The 23,371-nt window shown below is 39.7% G+C and overlaps 4 protein-coding genes across 4 annotated transcripts; 2 read left to right on the top strand and 2 right to left on the bottom strand.

The window, feature by feature from the left end:
* The first annotated feature begins 594 nt into the window (after positions 1 to 594).
* Positions 595 to 1,894, top strand: LOC144660941 (uncharacterized). Its single transcript, XM_078521661.1, has 2 exons — positions 595 to 1,437; positions 1,538 to 1,894. The coding sequence occupies exons 1-2, from the start codon at positions 1,225 to 1,227 to the stop codon at positions 1,892 to 1,894; spliced, it is 570 nt and encodes a 189-aa protein (XP_078377787.1). The 5' UTR covers positions 595 to 1,224.
* Positions 1,895 to 2,021: 127 nt separating this feature from the next.
* Positions 2,022 to 5,306, top strand: LOC144660070 (uncharacterized). The gene is made up of 3 exons (XM_078520627.1): positions 2,022 to 2,317; positions 3,376 to 3,580; positions 4,823 to 5,306. Exons 1-3 carry the CDS (start codon positions 2,201 to 2,203, stop codon positions 5,146 to 5,148), a joined length of 648 nt encoding a protein of 215 aa, XP_078376753.1. The 5' UTR covers positions 2,022 to 2,200; the 3' UTR covers positions 5,149 to 5,306.
* A 1,089-nt stretch (positions 5,307 to 6,395) lies between these two features.
* Positions 6,396 to 9,075, bottom strand: LOC144661216 (uncharacterized). Its single transcript, XM_078521912.1, has 2 exons — positions 7,986 to 9,075; positions 6,396 to 7,395 (listed from the first exon to the last, which is right to left on the bottom strand). Exons 1-2 carry the CDS (start codon positions 8,566 to 8,568, stop codon positions 6,869 to 6,871), a joined length of 1,110 nt encoding a protein of 369 aa, XP_078378038.1. The 5' UTR covers positions 8,569 to 9,075; the 3' UTR covers positions 6,396 to 6,868.
* Positions 9,076 to 15,884: 6,809 nt separating this feature from the next.
* On the bottom strand, positions 15,885 to 21,363 carry LOC144661581 (protein EFR3 homolog B-like). Its single transcript, XM_078522384.1, has one exon. It carries the CDS (start codon positions 21,317 to 21,319, stop codon positions 18,848 to 18,850), a length of 2,472 nt encoding a protein of 823 aa, XP_078378510.1. The 5' UTR covers positions 21,320 to 21,363; the 3' UTR covers positions 15,885 to 18,847.
* Between the last annotated feature and the right edge of the window lie 2,008 nt (positions 21,364 to 23,371).

Raw genomic sequence — 23,371 nt, 5'->3', positions numbered from 1 at the left:
GGCTTAGGGACTCTGTAAAGTGCGGATACGGACGGCGGATGCGGACGGCGGACGGCGGATGGCAAAAAAAAAAAAAATTCAATAAATAAAATAAAATTCAAAAAAATAAAAAATAATTAAAATTATTTTTTCTCAAAGGGTTCTTCTGATTGATTCACAGCGCGGGCAAGGTTCTCCTATCTCTTCCCACAGGCCACGGTAACGCTTTCGTGAGTTTCATTTCGCGGCGAGACGAATTTGTGAAGAAAATGCTCTTTTTTTCGACTCGAAATGACCCACACGCTAATATAAACTTTATATTTTTTTTGTGAATTTTTCAGTGAATCAGTCAATTAAAAAAAAAAAAAATTAAAAAATTGACCCCAACCTCGGCCCCGGCCCCGACCCGAGTCGGCGTTTTACCGACACCCACGTTGAATGGTTTACTTGTAAAACGCGACAGTTTGTCTAGACAAACTTGAATGTTTTACACGTGAGAAAACGCAAAAAAAGTTTGCCTTTCACGGTCGCTCCAAAAATGAAAATGGTAGACAAGTATAATCAGTGAAAGTTTTCGGCAATTCTGGTTTTCTCCTGCAAATTGGTTTTTGGTCTCTTATTTATGGCCAATTTTCAAACTTTACCTTTTATGATGTCAAAAGTTTATCAAATAATCATACCTTTTAATGCATTTACTAAGAAATACTCTTCGATTGAAAAACCATTATCTTTTATTTCTTTTTAACGAAATTGGCTTGGGTTTTTTTAATTTCTCGGCAAGCAAATGTAAATCGAAATTGGGATCCTTTTCTCAACCACGCCGCCAAAAGAATTAATTTAAAATTTGGTACCTTTTTCAAACCTCTCTGTCAACAAATTTAAATCGAAATTTGGTACCCTTTTTCAAACCTCGCTGTCAACAAATTTAAATCGAAATTTGGTACCCTTTTTCAAACCTCGCTGTCAACAAATTTAAATCGAAATTTGGTACCCTTTTTCAAACCTCTCTGTCAACAAATTTAAATGGAAATTTGGTACCCTTTTTCAAACCTCTCTGTCAACAAATTTAAATGGAAATTTGGTACCCTTTTTCAAACCTCGCTATCAACAAATTTAAATCGAAATTTGGTACCTTTTTTAATTCGCTAATTAATTGACAGGTGCCAAGTGGTGCCCAGTGACGGGTCACGTCACGCCAAAGACAAACGTAATTGTGTTCATTTTCCTTGGCTGCAATCATGTAAAATGGAGTTCCTAGAAGCGAATATAGAGACCATTAGAGATCTTGTTAAAGAAAACAAAACGCACAAACAGATAAGTAAGATTCTTTTGGAAGCTTTTCCTGAGGTTAAAAGAGGCTTTTCGGAAAGGAACATTAGATTGTTCTGTGCAAACCATGGAATAAAAAGATTATCTGAAGCCCAGGTTGATTACATTGTTGCTGAATGCGTTAGAGAGGTGAGTGGTAGCGAGAAAATTTCCTTAAATTATTTAAATTCGTGGTGAAATATTTATATTATTGACCTCAACTTAATCATCTTCTATATCTCGACCAAAGGTTGGACCATCCTTTGGGCGCAAAATGATGACTGGATATGTACGAAGTAAAGAACTGAAGTTAACCAACAACCAGGTCATGAAGTCTTTGAGACGGGTCAATCCAGTGAATCATGCTCGCCGAAGGGATGACACAGTTCGTCGCCGAAATCCTGTGCCCTACTACGCCCCATACTATGGCAACAAATTACACTGTGACCAAAATGAAAAGCTTGCAATGTACGGTTGTACTTTGTTCGCCTTAAGTGATGGTTGCAGTTCCAAGGTTGTCAAACTTTTCTCGATGCCGAAAAAGAACGCAGTTGTTATCTACTCTCACTTCAGTAGCAATAAACTGTACTTCGTATTGATTAACTGATGTACAGTTGTGGTTCAAATTTACCATTGGTACAATTTGGTACTTTCCTTTTGTGTTAAACAAAATTTGACTTTTATTCATCAGTAAGCTTATGTATACACGTCCCAGGCTCAGTCTATTTTTTCAGGAGACAATCTCGAGCGAGCGAAATTTTAATAGCGGAAAGAAACGATCGCAAAGAGTTCTAGTAGGTTGAGGGAGCATTTATAAAAACATACCCTTTTTCCATGTCGTAAAGCATAATTGACTTCAAATTCGTGTTCTTTTGGTTGTAGGGATCTGCTCATTCATGAAGGTATATGGGACATGGTAAGGGTGGATCATGGGACGGAGCACAGCCTCATGCTGTTTGTCCAGGAATATCTCAAGGACCAGAGAGGAAATTTGTCATGCGAGCCTTACGTCCAGACACGTTCTAGGGAGGTTAGTTACGGGTTTAAAAATACCAAGAATAGCTACTGTGGATACTGCTGCGGTTCAGTTCACCACGCCTCACAATTCCGCTCAGCGGACGCTCTCTATTTAGTTCCCAGTCTTCCCCTTCATTAAACGCCTGGAAGAACAACTATCCACCCTTTTTGAGCCGTTTTGAGCGAGTTTCTGCGAGAGTTTTGACAGTTTTGGTAATATTTTCGATTGTTATGAAGAGAACAAGTTTTCCTTTAATGGCCCAACATATCTGAAGGTAGGAGATGCTCCTTTTTGGACGAAATTTGCGATTGTCTGAATGAAAAGATCGATGAACCAGACGATGTTTTCAATTCTGATGTCGAAGGTCTACAAGCTAGGTGACAGCAAGGATGGAAATAATGAAGTTATCCCACCAAGGATGATAATTTCGTTGAAGAACAAGAGGAACTAAACCTTCATGGCAATAACATTGAAGATTATGAATGCAATGAGGATTATTTTGATCGAGGAAGGCTACGAAACATTTGTTTTTGTAGCTAGTAAGCTAGGGAGAAAAGGACATGATAGAATGCAACAGCAAAACATTTTCGTACGAAAAATTACTTTCAGTTATTTGCCGTGACACTCAACTCCTACGTTTTTAGTGGCATAATGTAGCTTTGAAGAGTCAAAGGTAGCAAATTTGATATCAAAATAATATGCAATAAATTGGCTATCAATCTAGACATGTGCAGTAATTTTCATGACCAAATCAAGAGTGCAGGACACTGAAAAACATTGAAGTTAACAGGTGTTAGACACTTATTAATAAATATGTTGATTGACAGATGGCTCTATGTCTTGTCTGTCACATATTCAAATTTGGCTTTTATATGTCAGATGAAACTGAAGATGAGCAAACTTTACAAGACTGGTCCAAAATTGAAGAATTTCACTAAATTAATTTGGGCTCTGAAGACAGAGTTTCAGAGTTTCGTCAGGCCATTTAGTTCCCCTTTACATACAAAATAGCTTTCCCCCATGAAAAGAGATAGTTGGCACAAGATTAAAAATTGATTATCTGTTTACAGAACCTTCCTGCTGAGAGGAAATGGCCCGAAATAAACCAACGCGTGACATATCCCATTAAAGAAACACTGGTACGAATGGAGAACAACCTAATGATTGCCATGCACGATCCTGTAGTAAAATTCTGTGTCTCCTTCATAACACTGAATGTAGCAGAAGTTGGACTTAGAAGGTTTACGGAATCATGGAATTTACATCCCCTAGAAGGTAACTGTGGTATATATTTTTAAAGCAGCAAATTATTGACAAGGTGAAAAAAATTAAAAATTAAGAAAGACATTTTAAACAGAGCACTACAATATTCAATGTGCTTGATCAGCAACGATGTTTGGAATCTTTTTATAATGCATGCACACTGGAAAATTTCTTTAACACCGTATCCCCCTCCCTTCCACTCTACCATCTTCCGTTGACATATACCTATTAAGGGACTGGTCAATAAGTAGAGGATGGGGGGTGGGCATGCAGAAGCAAAAATGGGGGTGGGTCATCAGTTTTTGAGCCCTCGAAAAGGGGTGGGTTATGTAATTTTGATCTACAGGTAGGAGGTGGGTCATCTTATTTATTCACTAACTTTAAACTGTTATAGTTTCAAGAAAAGTTGAATTCATCAGAATATAAAATTGATTAGTTTCTCCATGTGAGCAGTTTTAAATAAATTTCTAGCAATTTCAGAAGGCCCAAATATGAAATTTCCCGGGGAAGCATGGCCCCTGACCCCCCTAAATGGCTTGTGATCATAACATTAGTTTTGCCTGTATCACTTCACCATGCATAGATTCATGCTGGGCCTTAGGCCTTTTAATACTAGTAAACTCTTTTCTCAAACACTTTGCAAATGTGAATGATGGACAGTGGTTGTAGTTTCTGTTATCAATTTCTGTATAAGAATATGGACTCTTCAATAGTTGTTTATGAATTAATATTACATACTGTTTCAGTTTTCGCATATGTTTGTCTAAATTTTCCAATGGATTTAACACACAAATATGTGGAAAACTTACGAAAGACTAGTATAAGACATGATAAAGTTATCCCTCTTTTTTGTGCTAAGAAATGAGAAAAGACGTTCATGGAACAGCAGTGCCCATCAGGGAAAAATTAGGGTGGTGTATGTAGGGAATTTCACTTTACAAGCTGATGTCAAATCAAAAACCTCCAACCCCTAACAGATGATAAAGAAATGATTGTTCCCTTGAATTTTTTAGCAAAGGGGGTGGGACATGTAATTTTCAACCCCCTATCAGGGGAGGGTCAGTCAGTTTTAAGCCAGAAGGAAGGGGTCACGAATGTTCGAGCCACAACTTTTCCAATTGCTCCGGCCCCCCACCCCTGGTACTTATTGACCAGTCCCTCAATGCCACTTCTTTAAAATTGGAAATGTACTGGTACTAATGTTTGAGGGAAGTCCATATACCTTATATTATTTCAACTTTTCTTTGTGTATAGGTAGAAATGGGCGTATGCCAAACTTAGTGGCGGCCAACACCAACAGAGTTAGGCGAATTAATAATCCTACAATTATTCCTAGCGTCGATCAAGCCATTTGTATGTACGAAAATGCAGGAGGCTCCATCACGCGAGAGAGTTCATTTGGTACTGACCCTCTGCGAGACAACGCTGCTCTCACCACCAGGAGGGAAGAGCTCTTTGTGCAAAACAACAGCTCGTTTGATGATATTTTTAGTAGCCTAGTGAATGGAAATTCATCCCATTTAGAAAGGGCAATTTTGTCGTTTGTTGACATTACACGTCACCTTTCCATCACCATATAATACATAGACAATTAAGAAATATTCTGATACTAACAGTGGCCTGGACTGTTTTTCAGTTACCTAGAGCAAAAGGTGACATTGCATTTTTACTATTGTCACAATATCGATTCACAACACTTGTGAAAGAAAACAATAAAATATCATTAAAAAAACTAGAACTGCTGAACTGATTTGTTTTGTTACCCTGTCGTATATTTGGCATTTCTCGGGGGGAGATGGGGGGCCCACTATCTGGCTTATACGTAACCTGAGATCATACCCTCTCTTCCTTCTATAAAAAAAGAATGGCTGATCGTAGGTTAGCTTCTACAGGGACACACCGCTGGATGGGGTGTGGCTTTTGGCCTCTCCGCGCTGAACAGGGTATGCAGTTTCAAGTGAGTATGTTTTAGTCAGACAGAGGAGGGCATGAAGTTTCCGGTGTTGTGGTCTGTTCTTGACCTAATGTACTGTCTAGGCTTGGGTGGGAATGCTCGGAGACATTAGCTGATTAAAGCCACTCTAGAAATCTAAGGGAAAACAAAGTATTCAGACTAGTCTTTAACCTGTCCTAAAAAGGGTATAGATGCCAGACTGTAGCCGAGTAAATGTTTAACTGTATTTATTTTGCAGCTCACCAGTCAACATAAGATCATTCATATTATTATAATTTAGAGCAATTATTTATCCAGGGGGTGGGGGAAGAAAGTCGGCACTTTTTTTGACGACATAGCGTAACCTCCAGCGTCATTCCTATAACCAGTCATGGGTCAAGTACCCCTCCCCTCCTGGAGGCACATCTATCAATGCTAAACACCTGTTTGGGGCTGTAGGCCGGGTAGCCTGCGTAGCAAGCGTTCCCGTGCGAGCGAATTTTCTGTGTGTAGATTCTGGCGAAAAGCGTTGTTGATCTTCCCCACCTTCGAGAATAGCGGTTCCGTCGCTTTGAACGTCATTATTTTATATCATCACAAATAGCGTGACCTAGCCAGCTAATGGGCTCCTGATTTGTCCTTTAAAATCAGTCGTCATTTAATAGATTTTTTTTTCTTTCTGGTCTTTTTGTTTCTTCTTGACTGTTATAATTAATGGTTCCGGTAGCCTTTTTCTCTCCCCTCTATGAAAAAGGGAGAAAGAGGTAAAATATTTGCGGACGTTTTTTGGAAAGGATGAAGAAAAAAATAAGCTTAGCCAATTGGAAACAAGTGAATATAGTTTTATAGAAAAAAAAAGGCAGATTAAGAGTTAAGACAAGCATTGTATCATGGTGTGAGTTATTTATTTCAATATAACACGAGACAGCAAACTTGTATGAAATCAACAACTTCATTTCACTGAAAGTGCAGACCGGATTTCGCTTTTTACGTTCTCAACAACCCTACGTAACTTCATAAGTAAGTCACTGTTCCGATATGCATTATTATAACACGATTATCCCGTACAAATCTACTAAATCTGCTTAGAAGCATCAGTAACATTATCAGTGATGGACACTTGAATTTTGATTTAAAATTAAATAGCTAACTATTGATTAGTTAGTATTTTTCGTATAAACAGGTAACGTCATTTTGAAAAAGAACTGCTAGTGAGTTTCCTAAAAACGTTGTCAAGACTTACACAAACAGAACATAAACTGGATAGAATCAGACTCAAGCATCCAATATATTGCATTGAGTTCAGTGAAACATTTGATACAGTGAAAAACATGTGCATGAGCTTCTATGAACTGAAGAAACTGATTTTAAAGCATACGAGGCAGTTGTGAATCATCATCCTCGTCTTGATCGCCTGCACCATAAGGAATTGTGTCACGGTCATCTGAACCCTCATCGTCAATTGGTACTTCTTGACCTAGAATACAGGCCAGGTCCCGAACCATTGGAATGATGGAATACTGTCGGCTTGTCCGACACAAAGGGCACTTCGCCAGGGTCGGCGTTATGGCGATCCACTGCTCAATACAAGGGATGCAGCCTATACAGGCGAGGCACTTGGAGCAAGCCGCCGCCGGAAGGTGGGCTGTTGAAAAGCAAATAGAGCAGCGGAAAATTCCTTCCAGGGTTTCCTTTGCTGATGGTGCTTCAGGAATCTGGGGGATAGACCCTGAAGACTCTGCTTCGGCGATCGGTTCCGCTATCATCTTCCTAAGTTCATCAAGGATGTCACCTGCTTTCCCTTTGTTTCTTTTGGAGTTGGGTTGTTTTAAGTTTCCCGCCTGACGTTTCTGGGCGACAATGATCTTTCTGTTGGTCCTCCAGAACTGTGATCCTAAAGTTAATTATATCAGATAAAATATTGTCAGTAAAGCACACAAACATACCACAAAATAAAATGTATTTTGGATAATAAATAAGCTCAGTGAGTATCTCGAACGTATCGCAAGACAAAAAATATGTACACAATGTACATAAGGCCAGTTTCATCACTCTGTTCCTCTCACAAAAAGGGAAAAAGAAAAACCAGAAAAAAAAAACAATAGCTGTTTTCTGACAATGACAAGCGCTGGCCATATACAACAAAATTAAAAAAGAAAATGAGTGCGTGGATTTGTTATTTTGGACGAATTATCATTCTCGCGATTGAAAAAGCAAAGAAATATCGTGTCCACAAATCGTAGCGTCCTCTAATTTAGTGTGACTTCCTCAAAAACGGCTGTGAAGGGGACTACCAAGTCTAAAAATACCTTACTAATAGTTTACCCGGAGAGTTTCTCTTACTACTGAAGTACTAACAATGTGGCCACAACAACAAAACGGAATCGCGGGGGTTGATCAACCGGCCCTAATTAAACGTCCAGGAATGTAATAAATGGTCCGACATGTGTTTTAGTTTTTTTAGGAATTAAGATTTAAACTTACCTTTGGTCATGTCGTTTGATACGATGGGAAGATACTTTGAGTCCAGAAGAATGACTTCATAGCCAAGCTGGCCTTTCAATTGCTCCTGGATTTTTTCAACTGTAGCTGATTCTTCCTGTAGTACAAGGTGTATTTGGAACTTCTCCGTGACTGCACCTTTTGTTTCGATATCTACAACAATAAACGCTTTTTTCCAGGTGAATGTTTTCGCGGCAGTCGAAGTGCTGGAGGTGGTAAACCGAGGTCTTTTAATGCTGGACGGTGGTGGGTTCAGCCTGGAACGTTCGTTCTGCATACCAATTGGAGAGTACGGCATACCAATTGGAGAGTGGCTCGGTGAGGACGGAATAACGGCTAGAAGATTTCCTGCAGGATTTCCATTCACGATGTACTTCTTCTGCACATCTGATGCATCGATGTGAAATTTTCCATCATCGTCCGGGAGGACAATTTCGCCATCCAGGGAATTTATGTAAATTCCCTGGCTTTCGAGGCGAAATACCATTGACAAATTTGTCATGTTTAACGCACTTTCCCTAATTTTTAACTCTCGTTCGCCACATGAAAGCGATATTAACGCCATACTGAATAGGTTAGTAAGCGAAACCTGGCGAGACCCAAGTGAGCTAACTCGTGGGTAAATGAGAAGCCGGCGACCAAAGTATATATAGCTGTGCTGACGCAATCTTTCACGTCAATTTAGATTGGCGGGAGATAACTGCACCAAAATTCCTCTTTCCGTCTTAACGTCGACTTTGAAAGAAATCTCCTCTGTCAAAGTGCTTACGATTTTTGCTTTCTTTAACAAAATCTTTAACAATAGTCTCTATTGTATTAGCTTCTGGGAAGTTCATTTCACAAGAAAAATCAACTGACAGGCGTGTCTCTGGCTTGATGTGCGCGTCACGCCCACTTGTCACTTGTCATTTGTCAATTAATTAGCGAATTAAAAAAAGGTACCAAATTTCGATTTAAATTTGTTGACAGAGAGGTTTGAAAAAGGGTACCAAATTTCCATTTAAATTTGTTGACAGAGAGGTTTGAAAAAGGGTACCAAATTTCGATTTAAATTTGTTGACAGAGAGGTTTGAAAAAGGGTACCAAATATCGATTTAAATTTGTTGACAGCGAGGTTTGAAAAAGGTACCAAATTTCGATTTAAATTTGTTGACAGAGAGGTTTGAAAAAGGGTACCAAATTTCGATTTAAATTTGTTGACAGAGAGGTTTGAAAAAGGTACCAAATTTTAAATTAATTCTTTTGGCGGCGTGGTTGAGAAAAGGATCCCAATTTCGATTTACATTTGCTTGCCGAGAAATTAAAAAAACCCATGCCAATTTCGTTAAAAAGAAATAAAAGATAATGGTTTTTCAATCGAAGAGTATTTCTTAGTAAATGCATAAAAAAGTATGATTATTTGATAAACTTTTAACATCATAAAAGGTAAAGTTTGAAAATAAGAGACCAAAAACCAATTTGCAGGAGAAAACCAGAATTGCCGAAAACTTTCACTGATTAAGTATATATATTTATTTGCAGGCTGGGATTTGTATTTAACGAGTCAAAAACGTCAATGTTGATTTCCACAGTATTTTGTTTTGATAAATAGTTTGCAAAGGGAAACTTGAATGAAGCTGAAATAAGCTTATGTACTTCGGTCGCCTGCACAAGGCACAATATTCCGAGAATTAATTTGACTGTTTTTAAATAAAGCATCTCATTTTCTTGAATGGCGATAAGTAGTATTCGAGTTTGGAGAAAAGTAGCAGAGAAGCAAGGCGTTTGAAAGGATAAATCGAGTCTGTAAAGCGCCGACTTGCAGTTAACCGCAATGGCGTGAAATCAGTGCGAATACACAAACAACGATTGACAAACCACGGTCATAAAACTATAACTTCACTTTGTCAATATGGAGAATGAATACTCGCCTTTTGGAGAACTTCAAGGCCTTCAATTCCACTGCTTATTTTCCCTTTCAAAAATCGGTTTGTGAGCAACTACATCGATTTTGGAGAGCAAAACTGTCATGGGTTCGTTCGTCTCGCCGCGAAATGAAACTCACGAAAGCGTTACCGTGGCCTGTGGGAAGAGATAGGAGAACCTTGCCCGCGCTGTGAATCAATCAGAAGAACCCTTTGAGAAAAAATAATTTTAATTATTTTTTATTTTTTGGAATTTTATTTTATTTATTGAATTTTTTTTTTGCCATCCGCCGTCCGTCGTCCGCCGTCCGCATCCGCCGTCCGCTTCCGCACTTTACAGAGTCCCCACGGGCTTATGCCGAAATTTGCATATTGATCGAAAGTGATATATTTATCATTGTGTCTAGATACCCGGCAGCCGGGAAGTGTTTTCAAAATACTACATACCCGGCAGTCTGAAATTATTCTAGAATTTCCACGGAAAAACCAATCCAATCCTCCTCAAAACTATAGATCTTTGCTTAGAAATACCAAGCGATTTCAATTATAGTTTTGGCTTTGTGTTTGAGGAAATTTTCGAGCTTGGGCATACTACAAAATCTTGATTCTTCGACACTTAAAAAAAATTCGTACTCTGACTCCGGTGTCAACTCTTATAGAATAATTTCTACAAAAACTGAAGTTGAAACCCTGCGAGAGTATTCGATATTTGCTGAGAAATGCGAAGCGATTCTAAATAATGTTTTGCTTTTGTTGTGGACGAATTCTCTTGGCTTCGGCGTACTATAAAATCCTTTACTCACGGGCACGGTTGTTCAAAAGACTAGATACCCCCCGGGGTATCCAATCGAACAAAATCGAACCAAAAATCAATCGAACCCAATCGAACACCAATCGTTCGATTGGGTTCGGTAATCGAACAAAATCGAACATCTTTTTTGCTGTGAGTTCGATTTTCGAACCAATCGAACCAATCGAACATAATCGAACTAATCGAACTCAATCGGGTTCGATTTTGTTCGGAATCTTACTCTTGATAAGTAAATCACGCAGGACTAATCAAAATCAACTTTTATTGAATGGAATAAATATAAAAACGTCCATATATCGAACTGAATGTCAATGTTTAGTAAAATATATTTGGTAGAAGAGAACAAAACGACGGTAAAATAACTGGAATGCACTATTGTTTACATTTCTATATTTAGAAGGAAGGATATGGTTTCTGCCCTGCTTTTCACCGTTACACTCAGACAGAAGTTGCACCATTTTATTCACTGCAACACAGGCAGTTGTGTTCAATATGTGCAGAATCATTAATTATTAGTGGCCAAAACGCTGCCGCCATCAGTCTGTCCAAGCCATCGAGGGCGGCCAAAAGCGACGTTGACAGGAGAAAAGCAATTTCCAGCATGACAACAATTACATTGGAGGAAATGCTTACTATTAACATGGATGACAAAAATAACAAGTAAACAAGTTAAACAATTTTTTTTCTTAAGATCAAAACCATCGCAATAAGCAAAAAACTTGCATGCAAAATTGACTTAAGTTTCGGACGAGTACGTTGTTCGACTGCCCCAGCCGTAGCTCTTGAAATCAATCGATGCAGAATTAACGTCGCGTCGCTGGTGTGCCCGTGGCTATTGTGCAGACAATTGTCCTATCCCGGGGTATGGTAAATTGCCAAAATAGGATTAGAGGAACGGTGCACCGTACAATATGTACGCAGTATAAACAAACAGGAGTTCGGTAATCGAACGTTCGATTGAGTTCCATTGTTGGTTGTTCGGTAATCGAACGTTCGATTGAGTTCGATTGTTCATTGTTCGGTAATCGAACGTTCGATTGAGTTCGATTGACCAAATTTTATTGTGAGTTCGATTATGTTCGATTACCGAACCCAATCGAACGGTTGGTGTTCGATTGAGTTCGATTACCGAACGTTCGATTGGATACCCCGGGATACCCGGCAGTCAAAAATTCATGACCGTTCCAAGACCGAGGGCACAGTTTTTCCCAATACGGACCGACCTAGGCTGGTGAATAACGTTTTTATTTTTTTCCCACTTTATTTGTTTTTAAAAGAAACCTAGAAAGATTGTGTCACAAAATCTTTGTTTGTATACGCGCGCCATTTAATTTCAATGTTGAGTCGATCGAAGCAAGAGTGTAAAATGCTGTTTGTTATTTAGTTCGAAATAAATTAAATGAACCGTATTTACAGAAAGGTTCAGCATATTAAATTAACACTGAAGAGATTCAATCAAAGAAATTGAAGTAGTAAATATATCATAAATGTAAAATCGAGCCAAAGCATTATCATTGACAAAACTAAACGCCGATTCCGGCTTCCCGATGAATGTTTTGATAAAGAACTCTGTTCGCAGGATGCTAAGTTTGAGAATTTCCCGAAAAAAAAACTATCTGACGGAAAGACAGTTTCGGTATAGCTATACACACTTGTATTTAACGAATTAATAAGCTCTGCGTTAATTCCCAGCATAATTATTTTGTGATAAACAGTGCGAAAGTGAAACTAAATGAAATGCGAAGCTTGGACGTACGGCACAATATTGTCAGAATTAAGGGTGCGTTTCTTTCCGTCGGTTCTGTCCGTTGCGTTCTCTTCGTGGTTTCTCTGTCCACACTTCGGTGGTCGTCCTCGATGGTCTCGGGGTTCGGTCCGGCCCAGCGGTCTCGTCGGTCGCTCTTCCCTCGGGTGGCGGTCCCCGGTGCTTCGTGGTGTGCGGGCGGTGGCTCGTGCTCGGGTGTTCCTGGTCCGGCCTTCTTCCTCTTCTCTCCTTCCCCCGCGTTCCGCGGGTGGTGCGGCCGGGCTTGCGGGTCGGGGGTCCCATGTTTCGTCGTTCGGTGTCATAATTTTGGCTGTTTTTAATTAACGAATCTCATTTTCTTGAATGATGGCAACTAGTGTTTTGTTTTGGCAAAGAAGTGGCCGATAAAAAGACAGTTTTTACTCAAAATTGAAGTTTAAAACCGGCGCAGCTTATCGTATTAAAATGGCGTACAAATGATTGCAAAATGCACAAACAACCACAAACTCAACAAACTATCAACTAGAACTTAATTAATCGATAAACAAAATCAACACTCGCCTTTAGAAGAACTTCGAGGCCTTTAATTCCACTTCTATTCTGTCTTTTCGCATTTACAACAGTTGTTGAGCGGCTATTTCGATTTTGCTGAGCAAATCTTTCATGTGTTCGTTCGTACAACGCTGCAAAATGATTTCGCGCGGAAAGTACACTCGATGATTCATCTCGCAACGGATACCGCCCGCTGTCGAGGGCCGGCGCTCCCGGAACCAATCAGATCGCAGGATTTGTAGAATACCGCCCGCTCACGAACAAAGAAAAAAATAAAGAAAAATATTTTCCATTTACAGTCTGACTTCTAGCAGTATTTAACACATCTCCAAATATTTACGGTTCTGGAATTGGTTTATCGGTTGCTCAAGCGTTTTCTTTGTTTTGGATCAAAATGGCGAATATTTGGGAAATTCGTGGAGCTCTGTACGGCGCGCAGTAAAGAGTGCCCACAAATTTTATTTCATACTTTTCTATAATGGTGTTAGTACTTTTTAGTTACAATAGACACGATTCTAGATCAGGTCCCACATTCGAGAAAATCGCTTTCAACTACAGGCATGTCGCGTAATGCACATTCCAGAGTTTGTTGGGAGTCAAATTAAAAAAGTCATTACTTAACGAAACTTAAATATATTTCAATTATAAAACCTCTACACTATCGAGGGAAGATGAAACTTCAATATGTAAAATAATCAGCTCGTTGCATTGAGTAATAAAGTGTTGGCAGCGACCGTCATTTATAGCAAATTTGCAGAGTCTTCAATGGCGAATTGCATGGTTTTGAGGTGACTTTGAAAATCGCCTCGAAAAAAATATCGAATTGATCCAAATAAATGTGATATTTGTTACTGGGATATAATTGTCGACTTTCACTGAAAAAATCAGGGAAATCGGCGAAGGTCCGAAAAGTGCCTAATCCGCTGTAACACGGACGCCCTCTTAGGATTCCTTTCTCCTGGTAGTATCGAATAAATCAATACACTCCCCTAATCTTTGACTACAACTAGTTCTCAACATTATCACATGTCTGAAAACGAAATCTGACATCTTGGCATTATTGCTTCTTCAGGATTCAAACAAAGAAGGTAATTAACGGTTTTTTATTGAACCCAGAAGATGGCATTAACGCCAATATGTTGGTTTATAATTAAGTTTTCATATAACGCGCCTCTGTTGGCTGCAGTGTCTTTTGTCCAGTGTCGTCCGCCATCACCCATTCCGACACCCCCCCCTCCCGGCCCGTCCTGCCCCACACCGGAGTGCCACCCCCGAAGGCAACCACAACTAGGCCGAAGAATTACAAGAACACAGCGGCTTCGATGCCCTACGCAGCTACATTTTCTACATCAGAAACCCCTCACCAGTGCCGTGCCCACAAAAGCCACACCTCCCCGGCTCACCGGACTCTCGTCTCCTTCGCGACACCTCCCCCTCGGGCTCAGCTGCTGCCGCCAACCCTCGGCTCAACTCCGTCTTCCTCCTTAGTGCGTGCCGCCACAGAGCCATTTCCGTCCGTGTGTTGATTCGGCCGTACGGCGAGGGGCCCACAGCTTGGCAGTTGTTTTCTGTTGTCGTCACGTGCAGGGGTCAGTCGGTCTCTTTTCCTTGTTGTACTTCCTGCTTCAGCTCGTTCGTTCGTGTCTCTGGTCAACTTGTGGTGCGCTGTTGACAGCTGATGTTTTCCATCATTCTTTCCTTCTCAGTTTGTGTTGGCTTTGCTGCGTACTTCGGTCAGAGTCGCTGACGCACTCTTGCTTGGTTGTTTTGATCGCGTTCGTGGGGAAATTATGTTTCTTTTTCTGCCTGTCTCTCGGCCTTGGCGACTAGAGCACTCAGGTGGGCCTCGCCTACGGCTCGCGTTTCACCCTACACTTCTTTCGTGCTCTCCGCTTCCTGCGTGCTTTCAACAGTACAGCGTCAGCTTCTTATTTGTTATGACATTTGATAACATTACTGCCTTTAGGGCCACAAAAAACAATTCCCTTCAATTTGTGACTTGGTGGGTCCGGATAATCTGCGAGCCAGCAAGCCATTTCGGTTAGCCTAAATAGCACATTGGTTAGCCTAAATAGCACTTCGGTTAGCCTAAATAGCACTCTGGTAGCCTACAGGTAGCTTGTGGTTTATTTAATAGCCTTTTATTGGGATTGGGGATTTCTGGCTCGCATGGCTTGCATGCCTCGCGAGTCATTCAGGTTAGCCTAAATAACACATCGGTTAGCCTACATATCACTCCGGTTAATTAGCCTAAATAGTACTCTGGTCAGCCTACAGTTAGTTTAGGTAGCTTGTGGTTAGCCTTTTATTGGGATTGCAATCATTCATGCTCGAGTAAGAGCTGTAAGCTTTCAGTGAGAAACAGACACACTAAGCACAGTGTGGATACATTTGATTCTGGAAAGCTGCAGGGGCCAAAGCAGGAAGAGAAGATGGGCCAAACTTCTGGAATTTAAGAACAACTTGGTTGTCCTCAAATTTCAGAATTTTATTCCGGGAAATTTCTGTTCCATTTGCTTCCCAACCTGGAATTTCCGGAATTTTTGTTTACAAAATCAATTAAGTGTATAATTGACTCCAAAAGCTGTCTACTAAAATTAAAACTTCACATTCAACGTGAACAAGTAAATAATTAATTCTGTCATGCAGACAGCATGGGTTTGAAATTTTGCATGTTTTTTTTTGCACTTTTGAATACATTCTCATTTATCCATCTTGAGTCCATATTTTTCACTTTTTAAGGCAAACAGATTTGATGCTCACATGTCGTTATCTGATATCTATCTTTTGGGAGACCTGCTTCTTCATTTCTACTTATCCGCTTTGTATTGAGTTGTGTCTATCACTTTAGAAAATAATTACAGCAGTACTTCAGAAAATACAAAGGGGTATGTTTATTGACATTGAAAGTAAAGGAATGCATAGAAAGTGGTGCTAGTGTTTTTTTAGTAGTCGGAATTTTGTAGTTTTGTATGCGTTTTTCATGCTTTTTCATGCCACTTTGAAGATAATTTAATCTTCTCGAATTACCGCTTTTCTTCACCAAGAAAAAACCCTTAGTGCCACTGAATAAACGACAGTGTCAGTGTTTTTTTTTAGCTTCAAAATGATGCGCGGGTGCTGGTACTTTGAAAAAAATATTGTACGCACATTGTGTTCACTACCACAAACTATATATCAATATGAAGGTAAAGAACTGTGGAATTTGGAAAAAATATCCGTTGTTTAGCAGAGCCATTCTTGAGAAGAAAGAAGCCGGTAAATAGGAAACGACTGAGTGTCATTCCGGCGAATTAATCGGGTATCAAACACCACCACTATTGCAAAAGTACTGCACAGTGTTAATCGGCAAGCATCAGTCTTTCAAAGCGTGTCAGGCTTTATCTTATTCTTATTGGTTATCTTTTTATAGATCCCTAAGGTTAAAGTATCAAATAATTTGGCGACCCTGTTGCTTTCGCAGCTGTCACAAGAAAAATATCCAAAATAAAGGCGAATGTTCTGGCCAAATTTCGTTAGAATTCGCAAACCCTATTATTCATTCAAAGATAGGGTATTCTCAGCTTTGATTTTTTAGCTGTCCAAAGACTTTTTTCTATTTTAGTTGACTTGTTTCACGACCTTAATAGGTCTTAATAAAGTCAATAACATGAAACAAGGAGCAATGAACCGAAGAGCGATATCAAGAATGGGAAATAAGGAAAATCACATGTAAACAAAAAATGTTCATGAGGTCCTTGTAATAAGAGTTCCAGGATGAGGCTGTTTTGTGCAAAAACCTCACCAGGAAGTCAACGCGCTATGAAGATTATGACACCTACCAGTAACTGTCTTATTAACTTCTTTTTTTATAACCTTTTTTTTTAAATAACTCGCGTGCGTTTTAAGATTTGCTTTCATTTTTGGGGAAATGTTAGATTTATAGTTAACTTTAAGTTTAGTCCAAAAAATAATTTTGACAAAAGTACTCCTCTTAAGGCATTGTGTAACCTTATGTGATTTAATAAATTGGCATTTCACATGTCTAGTTAGAATAAGTTTACTTGAGAAACTGTTTATCCGAATTTACTGTGCATATCCTTGGTTTATTTTTCCACTTGTACGTTTGCATTGAATACCGTAAAAGAGGCAGGTATTTAGGGGTGGGTGCACACGTAAAACTCTCAGGCGTCAAAGGGTTAAAATTACTTTCTTTCTCACATCCAAAATAATTTCCTCACTTTTTTGGCTGATACAGCAACAGCTGTATAAGAAGAACACATGAAGTGAAGTTACTGTTTGCCAGTAGGGCAGAATAATTACTAAGGGAATACAAAGGACTTTTCTGCCCAATAAAAAGGCAGCATTCAGAAAGCTCTTTGGAACTGGCATGGTCCCGAAAACATCTCGATCCCAAAAACTGTCCAGGGTAAAGCTCCCCAAAACTCTTTTTCATGTTTCTCAAAACGCCTGAGAATTTCAGGCCCGAGAAAATCATGCCATTATTTCCTGTAACTTTATCATTGGAGCTCTTAAGCTTCTGAAAACACTTCTCACAACTTATTTTGTTGCTATTAAATTGCATCTCCAAAGAACTTGTTGAAAACAAAGGCCGGCCAAGGGCTTATATAAAATAGACCACAGTAAAAGATGCGTCAGAGAGAAAGACATCTGGCAGGACTCTGAGGATTAATTGACAAATTTCCACTCCGCACACTGAGAGGAACTTTTAATTCGTGAAGAGAACACAGTGTGGTTTACAAAGGTACTCGATGGTTGACTTTTTCCACATAAAATTGTTCACATAAACTTCTAAAATTTATTCAGTGTATATACATGTACAGCAAGTCCGCCAAAGTACTGAGTGACAAATGAAGGAGAAGAATTTATCCAAAAGTAAATTCATTCAACCAAAATTCGAGGCTAAAACTGGATAACGGCAGTTTATAGCATGAGCTTTGTAAACTACAAGCCAGGAACAAATCCCGAAAACCTCCCCGAAAAATACAGGACACTCTGGAACCTTTTGAGAAACGCTCTGTGGAACCCGAGAACCATGCCTGAAAACAGCCCCAAAAAGTTTTCGGGCCCGAAAAGTTCTTGGGACTTTTGAGAAACGCCCACGCCTGGTGAGACTCTTTTCCCAGGGACACCTTTCGATCGCTCCAACTTTTCTTAGCCAAATTTTCTGCAGTTTCCCCTTTCCCTTGCCCCCACTACAGTAACTTAACTGCCGTTGGGTCTCCGAGGATGGCATGTTGGTTTCTTATCTCTAGTTGTACATGTCACCAGTTTTGAACAAAAAGACCCAAATGTTTCAGTTGAACAGATGACTGCACAAAGAACCTTTATGCATTGTAAGACTAGCTTTGACACAAGAGAATTTAAACGTTAATTTTCAATTGTCTATTATTGCAAAACACAAAAAGTGAAATATCAAAACAGCCTAAAATACAGCTAGAACCTTTCTGCACTCCGCCCTTTAGGTGGGTGAACACACAGTTTTCGATAACCATGCTGCATTTGGCATTTTTCTAAAACTGTAGATCTCTGGTTTTCCAAAATGGCAAGACGTAAGTCAAAAGGATAGACCTGCATGTATGTACTTTGATAGTGTATTTGAAGTCGAAGTGTCATTGCCATGGTAACATGTCTGAATATAAACACAAAAATTAGGCATTGGTTTTCTCCATCATTTGCCTGACACAATCTTGTAACAGTGCTTGCATGTATGGCACCATGTTCGTTTTTCATAATCATTCTCTGCCTCACCTCAGCAATGAACACTGCAGAACATGTGCAGTTTAGCTACTTTACATGTTTAGGTTTCAACATTCAGTGATTCCGAATTAAACTAATAAATATACTCTCTTGGAAATTTCATAACATAGCATTCCTCACCAGGATTTGAAGACAAGCTCTGTGTTGAAATGCTCAAGGCTCTGGATTGCAGTGGAGTGTTAAGTGAATCGAGCACAGTTAGCACCTTTGAATTAAATTCTTGTGTTCGTGCACTTGCATCATCAGCAATTTCAGTAAAAGTTGCTACAACATGTTTGGCATATTTTCCCCTCTGATGTGACATTTTGGAAGGCTTCTCTGAAACAATTTCCTTCAGCATTTGAAATGTTATTCTCTCCTTTGGTGTTTCCAGATGTATTCCAGGCGAGGTTGGAGGATTTGCATCAATTTCATTGTTAATGTTAGACACCACCAATTCACTTTCAAAGCGGTGATTCAAAACATCTTTCAGTGGCTGATGTTTGTATGAAGCTTGAAGTGATCTGACATCAAAGCCCACTTTGGGAAGAGCTTCTCTAACATTTGAAATATCAAAAAGGAGGTGTTTGGGAATGCTGTGAGCTGAAAGCACAATGCAGTTAGAAGTTGATTTTAAAGCTCTTTCTGGAGTCAAAAAGTCAGCTTCTTTTTTTCGCAGTTGGATTATAAGCATAACATAGTCTTTGAGGTCCTCAATTCCTGTAAGGTGAGCAACTACATTGAGATACCCTGCAACAAGACCATGAAGAGCACAGCGATTCATACTTGGTAACTTCAAGTCTTCATCTAGAGCAACACTTTGTAATCCAAATGTCAAATGCACTATGTTTGAAATAAGTTCAAAATCAGTAGCAACCTCTGTAGTGATCACAGCCAAAGTTAAGTAAATAGCTAGAATGTTTTCCACCGAATTTGAAAGCATGCAAGAGCTTTCATACAAATACCACAGGATTTCATCCTTATTCTTTTTGAAAAAAACAAGGTCCTGTTTTGAGCACTTTTCAGTTGTCAAGACAACCTCTTGACCTTCTTTTAAAAGTCCATTCTCCCCAAGCTTATAAATGTTACCATGGCGATCAAGCAGGGTGTAAAGAGTTTCTTGAGCAAGTCTTCTCACAACTGAATCTTCAACAATAGTGGCTTGAAGTAATGATTCAAGAAATGTTGGAGAAAAGGTAGTGGCTAAGGAGATGGAGTTGAAGCTTTGAGCAACACTATGAAGACACTGGAGGAGCATCCTTTGTAGAACTCTGTCTCCTTCAGACTTCCTGGTATCATCTAGATTTCTCTGACTTGAGTGGTGATTATTTTGCATCCTCTCATCTGGTAATGGAAATTTCCCCATTATAAACATCATTATGTCCGTTTTCTGAAAGTCAGGCAGCACTGCTGCAAATGCTCCAACTGTACTGACCAAAGACTCTTCAAATTCTCTCTCATCATCATCATCATCATCATCATCAATAGAATCATTCTGCATTCCATTCTGAAATCTAGCATCTACAGATGATCGCAGGTGACGAAGAAGTGTGTTAAAGACTTCCAACACTGCTGGGCCAATAGAACTGTTGCTTGCAATTTTGACACATGCAGCTAAGACTTGCACAATACTGGCTTTAACACTGGCCTTGTCTTTGATGTGATCATCCAAATGGGACAGGAGCTTCTCAATGACAACATAATTGAACTGATTCTGAACTGAGTACAAAATAATCCTGAACACCTTGAGTGCAAACTCATTGGGTACCCAAAGTTCACTTTTGTCAAAGTGAGTAAGTGCTGGATTGATAATTGATTTAATGTTTCCATAACTAGCCCTGTTGATTAATTCTCGGAGACATGATTCTGCCAGAGAGGCTGGATCTTCTTCAGTATTGGCACTTGGTATGTCTTGATAACTTGGAAGTTTAGATGTACTGCTTCCTTCCATGACAAACAACAAAGATGGTATAATCTTACTCATATGTGTATCATCCATGATGTTGGCTTGAAGGTCATCAGACACAGTTTTCCTTACAACACCCTGTAGTCCCTTTAGACCAGCCAAACGAATCCTGAAGCAATCTCTGTCATTCCCAGAGCTAAACCAACACATTGCACTGAATTTAGAAACGAAAAAATCGTAGCGTCGATGATATGAGGGGGTGTCTTCTTCGATATTTGCAAACTTCACGAAGGAAGTACTACCGAGAACCTGCAAATCAGCCTCTGAGCTTTCAAGCAGTTTCTGTACCATTTTCAGAAAGCTCTCAACAAACAGGTTTAAATTAGGGGCATGACACGCCAACAAAAGCTGATCAAGAGCTTCCACAGTAATGAAAACGAATTCAAACCTTTTGCGTTCGACATCCCTGTTTAATTTCTTGGCCAAATAAGCTCCGATTCTGTCCAATTTCTCGGGAGATGAAAGAGCGTAAAATATCAGCTTGTCCATATTTGCTTTAACTAAACCTTGGCGCGAGTCAGCTGGATATATGTTATCTACTAAGCGTTTGTAACGAGGACGTAAGTTACCAATGCAGGAACAAATATGAGAACTCGCCATTTTGCTGTTGTTGAAAGGAGTTGAAAGGAAGGAGGCACCCTTTCCAACGCGCATACTCACTGTTGGTAGTCCGCTGCTTCCGCTGCTAGCTTCTCCAACCTAGTCCCGTCTGCGCATGTCATCGGTTCGCGCGGGGAAACTGGGGATAACAACTGGGCTCAATAATAGTTCTATAACAGGAGCCGATGGGCTCCTGTTCTATAATAGTTCTCTCAACCAATAATAGTTCTAAAACATATCTCCTGAACACTACAATTAGGTACATCATTATGTATATATTGTGACAAGGTCATAATATATACATAATGATGCACCGGCATATCAAACATTCGCTCAAAATCACTCCAAATCGCTCAAAACCCCTTCTAAAGTACAAAGGCAGTGACAGCACACAAACACAATTAAAAAATAAAACTTCAGTTTATTTATTTTTTGTCAACTTTTATTGAATTTTCAGCTTTATAATATAGACTCATATAGCGCTTGGGTCACCTGTGTACGCGTCATGCTTGTAATTGGACAGTGTAATAGGACAGTTTACGCGTCATGCCTGTGTAATTGGACAGTACGCGTCATTTTGCGCGCGCTGTTGTTGTGCATTTTGTTGAGTAAACTGTTATGTTTTTCAGTTTTTATAAAAACCATTTGACTAAAGGTTAGTTTGTTTCTCAAATTTTGTCATAGTTTTGATTAATTGGTAACAGGACTTCGTGTCGTCCAATTCTGTCTGTAATCATACTCGTGATTAAACAAATCGCACTCCCGCTTTACGGTCGTCCGATTTTGTTTATCATTACCATTACCATTATTAATAGCGGAGCTCCTTAGCGGCCCGTAAGGGCCGCAGAGCGGAGCACCATACCCATAAAAAAAACACATGAAAAAAAAAAAAACACATGAAATAAAATAGGAAACCTCTGCATCCGAGTTTTCATGGTCATCATGGCTAGCGGCATGACTCGCGGGCGCGTACGGCGGCGTACGTACGGTGTTGCGCACATCCGGGATCTTGAAAGGTCTTGACAACTCGCGCAGTACTGGCGCGAAATAATTTTGCAGTAAGGATGGGCCGATACTGGTTTTTCAAAACGATACGATATCGATACGATATTTGCCTTTTTTCTCGATATCGATCTCGATATCGATATTATGACGTCATTTCCGTGCTGATGTCATTGGTTTGTCACGTGACCATACAAAGGACAGATCTGGCATTATAAATGTTAGCCAAGAATGCTGATTTTGGTCTTTTTGTTTCACTGTTGCATCAGCAATGTGTGGACATAAAGTCAAGGCAAGAAAAATGCAATTATTGACAAGAACATCAATATTTCTTTGAGCAAAATTGTATTTTTCAACCGGAGGTGCTGACCAGAAGACCGCAGGCTCAGGTCACGTGTGCAGTATCGAAAGCGTATCGAAAGTGCGATATTTTTCGAAAGTATCGATACTTTTCAAAAATGTCAAAATATCGATGTATCGAATATTTGGTATCGAGTATCGGCCCATCCTTATTTTGCAGTGTGAGGTCTAAACAGCTAGTCTGAAAGTTAGAACTTGAGACAAACACATTTATTTTGGCTCCTTGTTATGCCGATGACTACAAACGAGAGCAGGGTAAACTTAACTTCGAGGAAACAGGGTTTAAGCGATTTGCGACGGGAAAGAGATCGCGAGAGATCCAGAAAACCCGGACAGAAAGCAGGCGAAAAAGTATAGCAAAGCGCCTGTCGAACCTGGTAGCAAAGTAGCGAAGAAAAGCGACTAAAATAGCAAGAGAGGTGCCGAGGAAACAGGCAAAGAAATAGCGGAGAACAAGGGAACGGAGATAAAACGAGCAGACGAGTGTACCTACTGCGGCCAACTGGTGAGTACAAAACTGCAGTGTTTCCGTCATTTAATATCTCTACGTTTTGTCTTAAGCTTACTTTATACGCAAAGTAAGCTTATATTGACGGCACATTTTACTTGCTTTCGCCACTAAGCATTTGCTTGTGACATGAACAATGTTGAAAAATACTATTCGTTAAAATTCAGTTTTACCAGGTTTTA

Source organism: Oculina patagonica, chromosome 7 (assembly GCF_052425735.1).
Source record: "Oculina patagonica isolate OP01 chromosome 7, crgOcupat, whole genome shotgun sequence".
Lineage (NCBI taxonomy): Eukaryota > Metazoa > Cnidaria > Anthozoa > Scleractinia > Oculinidae > Oculina > Oculina patagonica.
The sequence above is the reverse complement of the archived record's forward strand: the minus strand, read 5'-3'. Positions and strand labels throughout refer to the sequence as shown.

What these genes read in the sequence shown, in the direction of transcription:
- LOC144660941 (XM_078521661.1), top strand. Translation starts at nt 1,225, where the DNA reads ATGGAGTTCCTAGAAGCGAATATAGAGACCATTAGAGATCTTGTTAAA. An exon ending in TTGCTGAATGCGTTAGAGAG is followed by an intron (nt 1,438 to 1,537) that starts GTGAGTGGTAGC and finishes TCTCGACCAAAG; the next exon opens with GTTGGACCATCCTTTGGGCG.
- LOC144660070 (XM_078520627.1), top strand. Translation starts at nt 2,201, where the DNA reads ATGGTAAGGGTGGATCATGGGACGGAGCACAGCCTCATGCTGTTTGTC. An exon ending in TCCAGACACGTTCTAGGGAG is followed by an intron (nt 2,318 to 3,375) that starts GTTAGTTACGGG and finishes ATCTGTTTACAG; the next exon opens with AACCTTCCTGCTGAGAGGAA. An exon ending in GAATTTACATCCCCTAGAAG is followed by an intron (nt 3,581 to 4,822) that starts GTAACTGTGGTA and finishes CTTTGTGTATAG; the next exon opens with GTAGAAATGGGCGTATGCCA.
- LOC144661216 (XM_078521912.1), bottom strand. Translation starts at nt 8,568, where the DNA reads ATGGCGTTAATATCGCTTTCATGTGGCGAACGAGAGTTAAAAATTAGG. An exon ending in ATCAAACGACATGACCAAAG is followed by an intron (nt 7,396 to 7,985) that starts GTAAGTTTAAAT and finishes AATTAACTTTAG; the next exon opens with GATCACAGTTCTGGAGGACC.
- LOC144661581 (XM_078522384.1), bottom strand. Translation starts at nt 21,319, where the DNA reads ATGGCGAGTTCTCATATTTGTTCCTGCATTGGTAACTTACGTCCTCGT.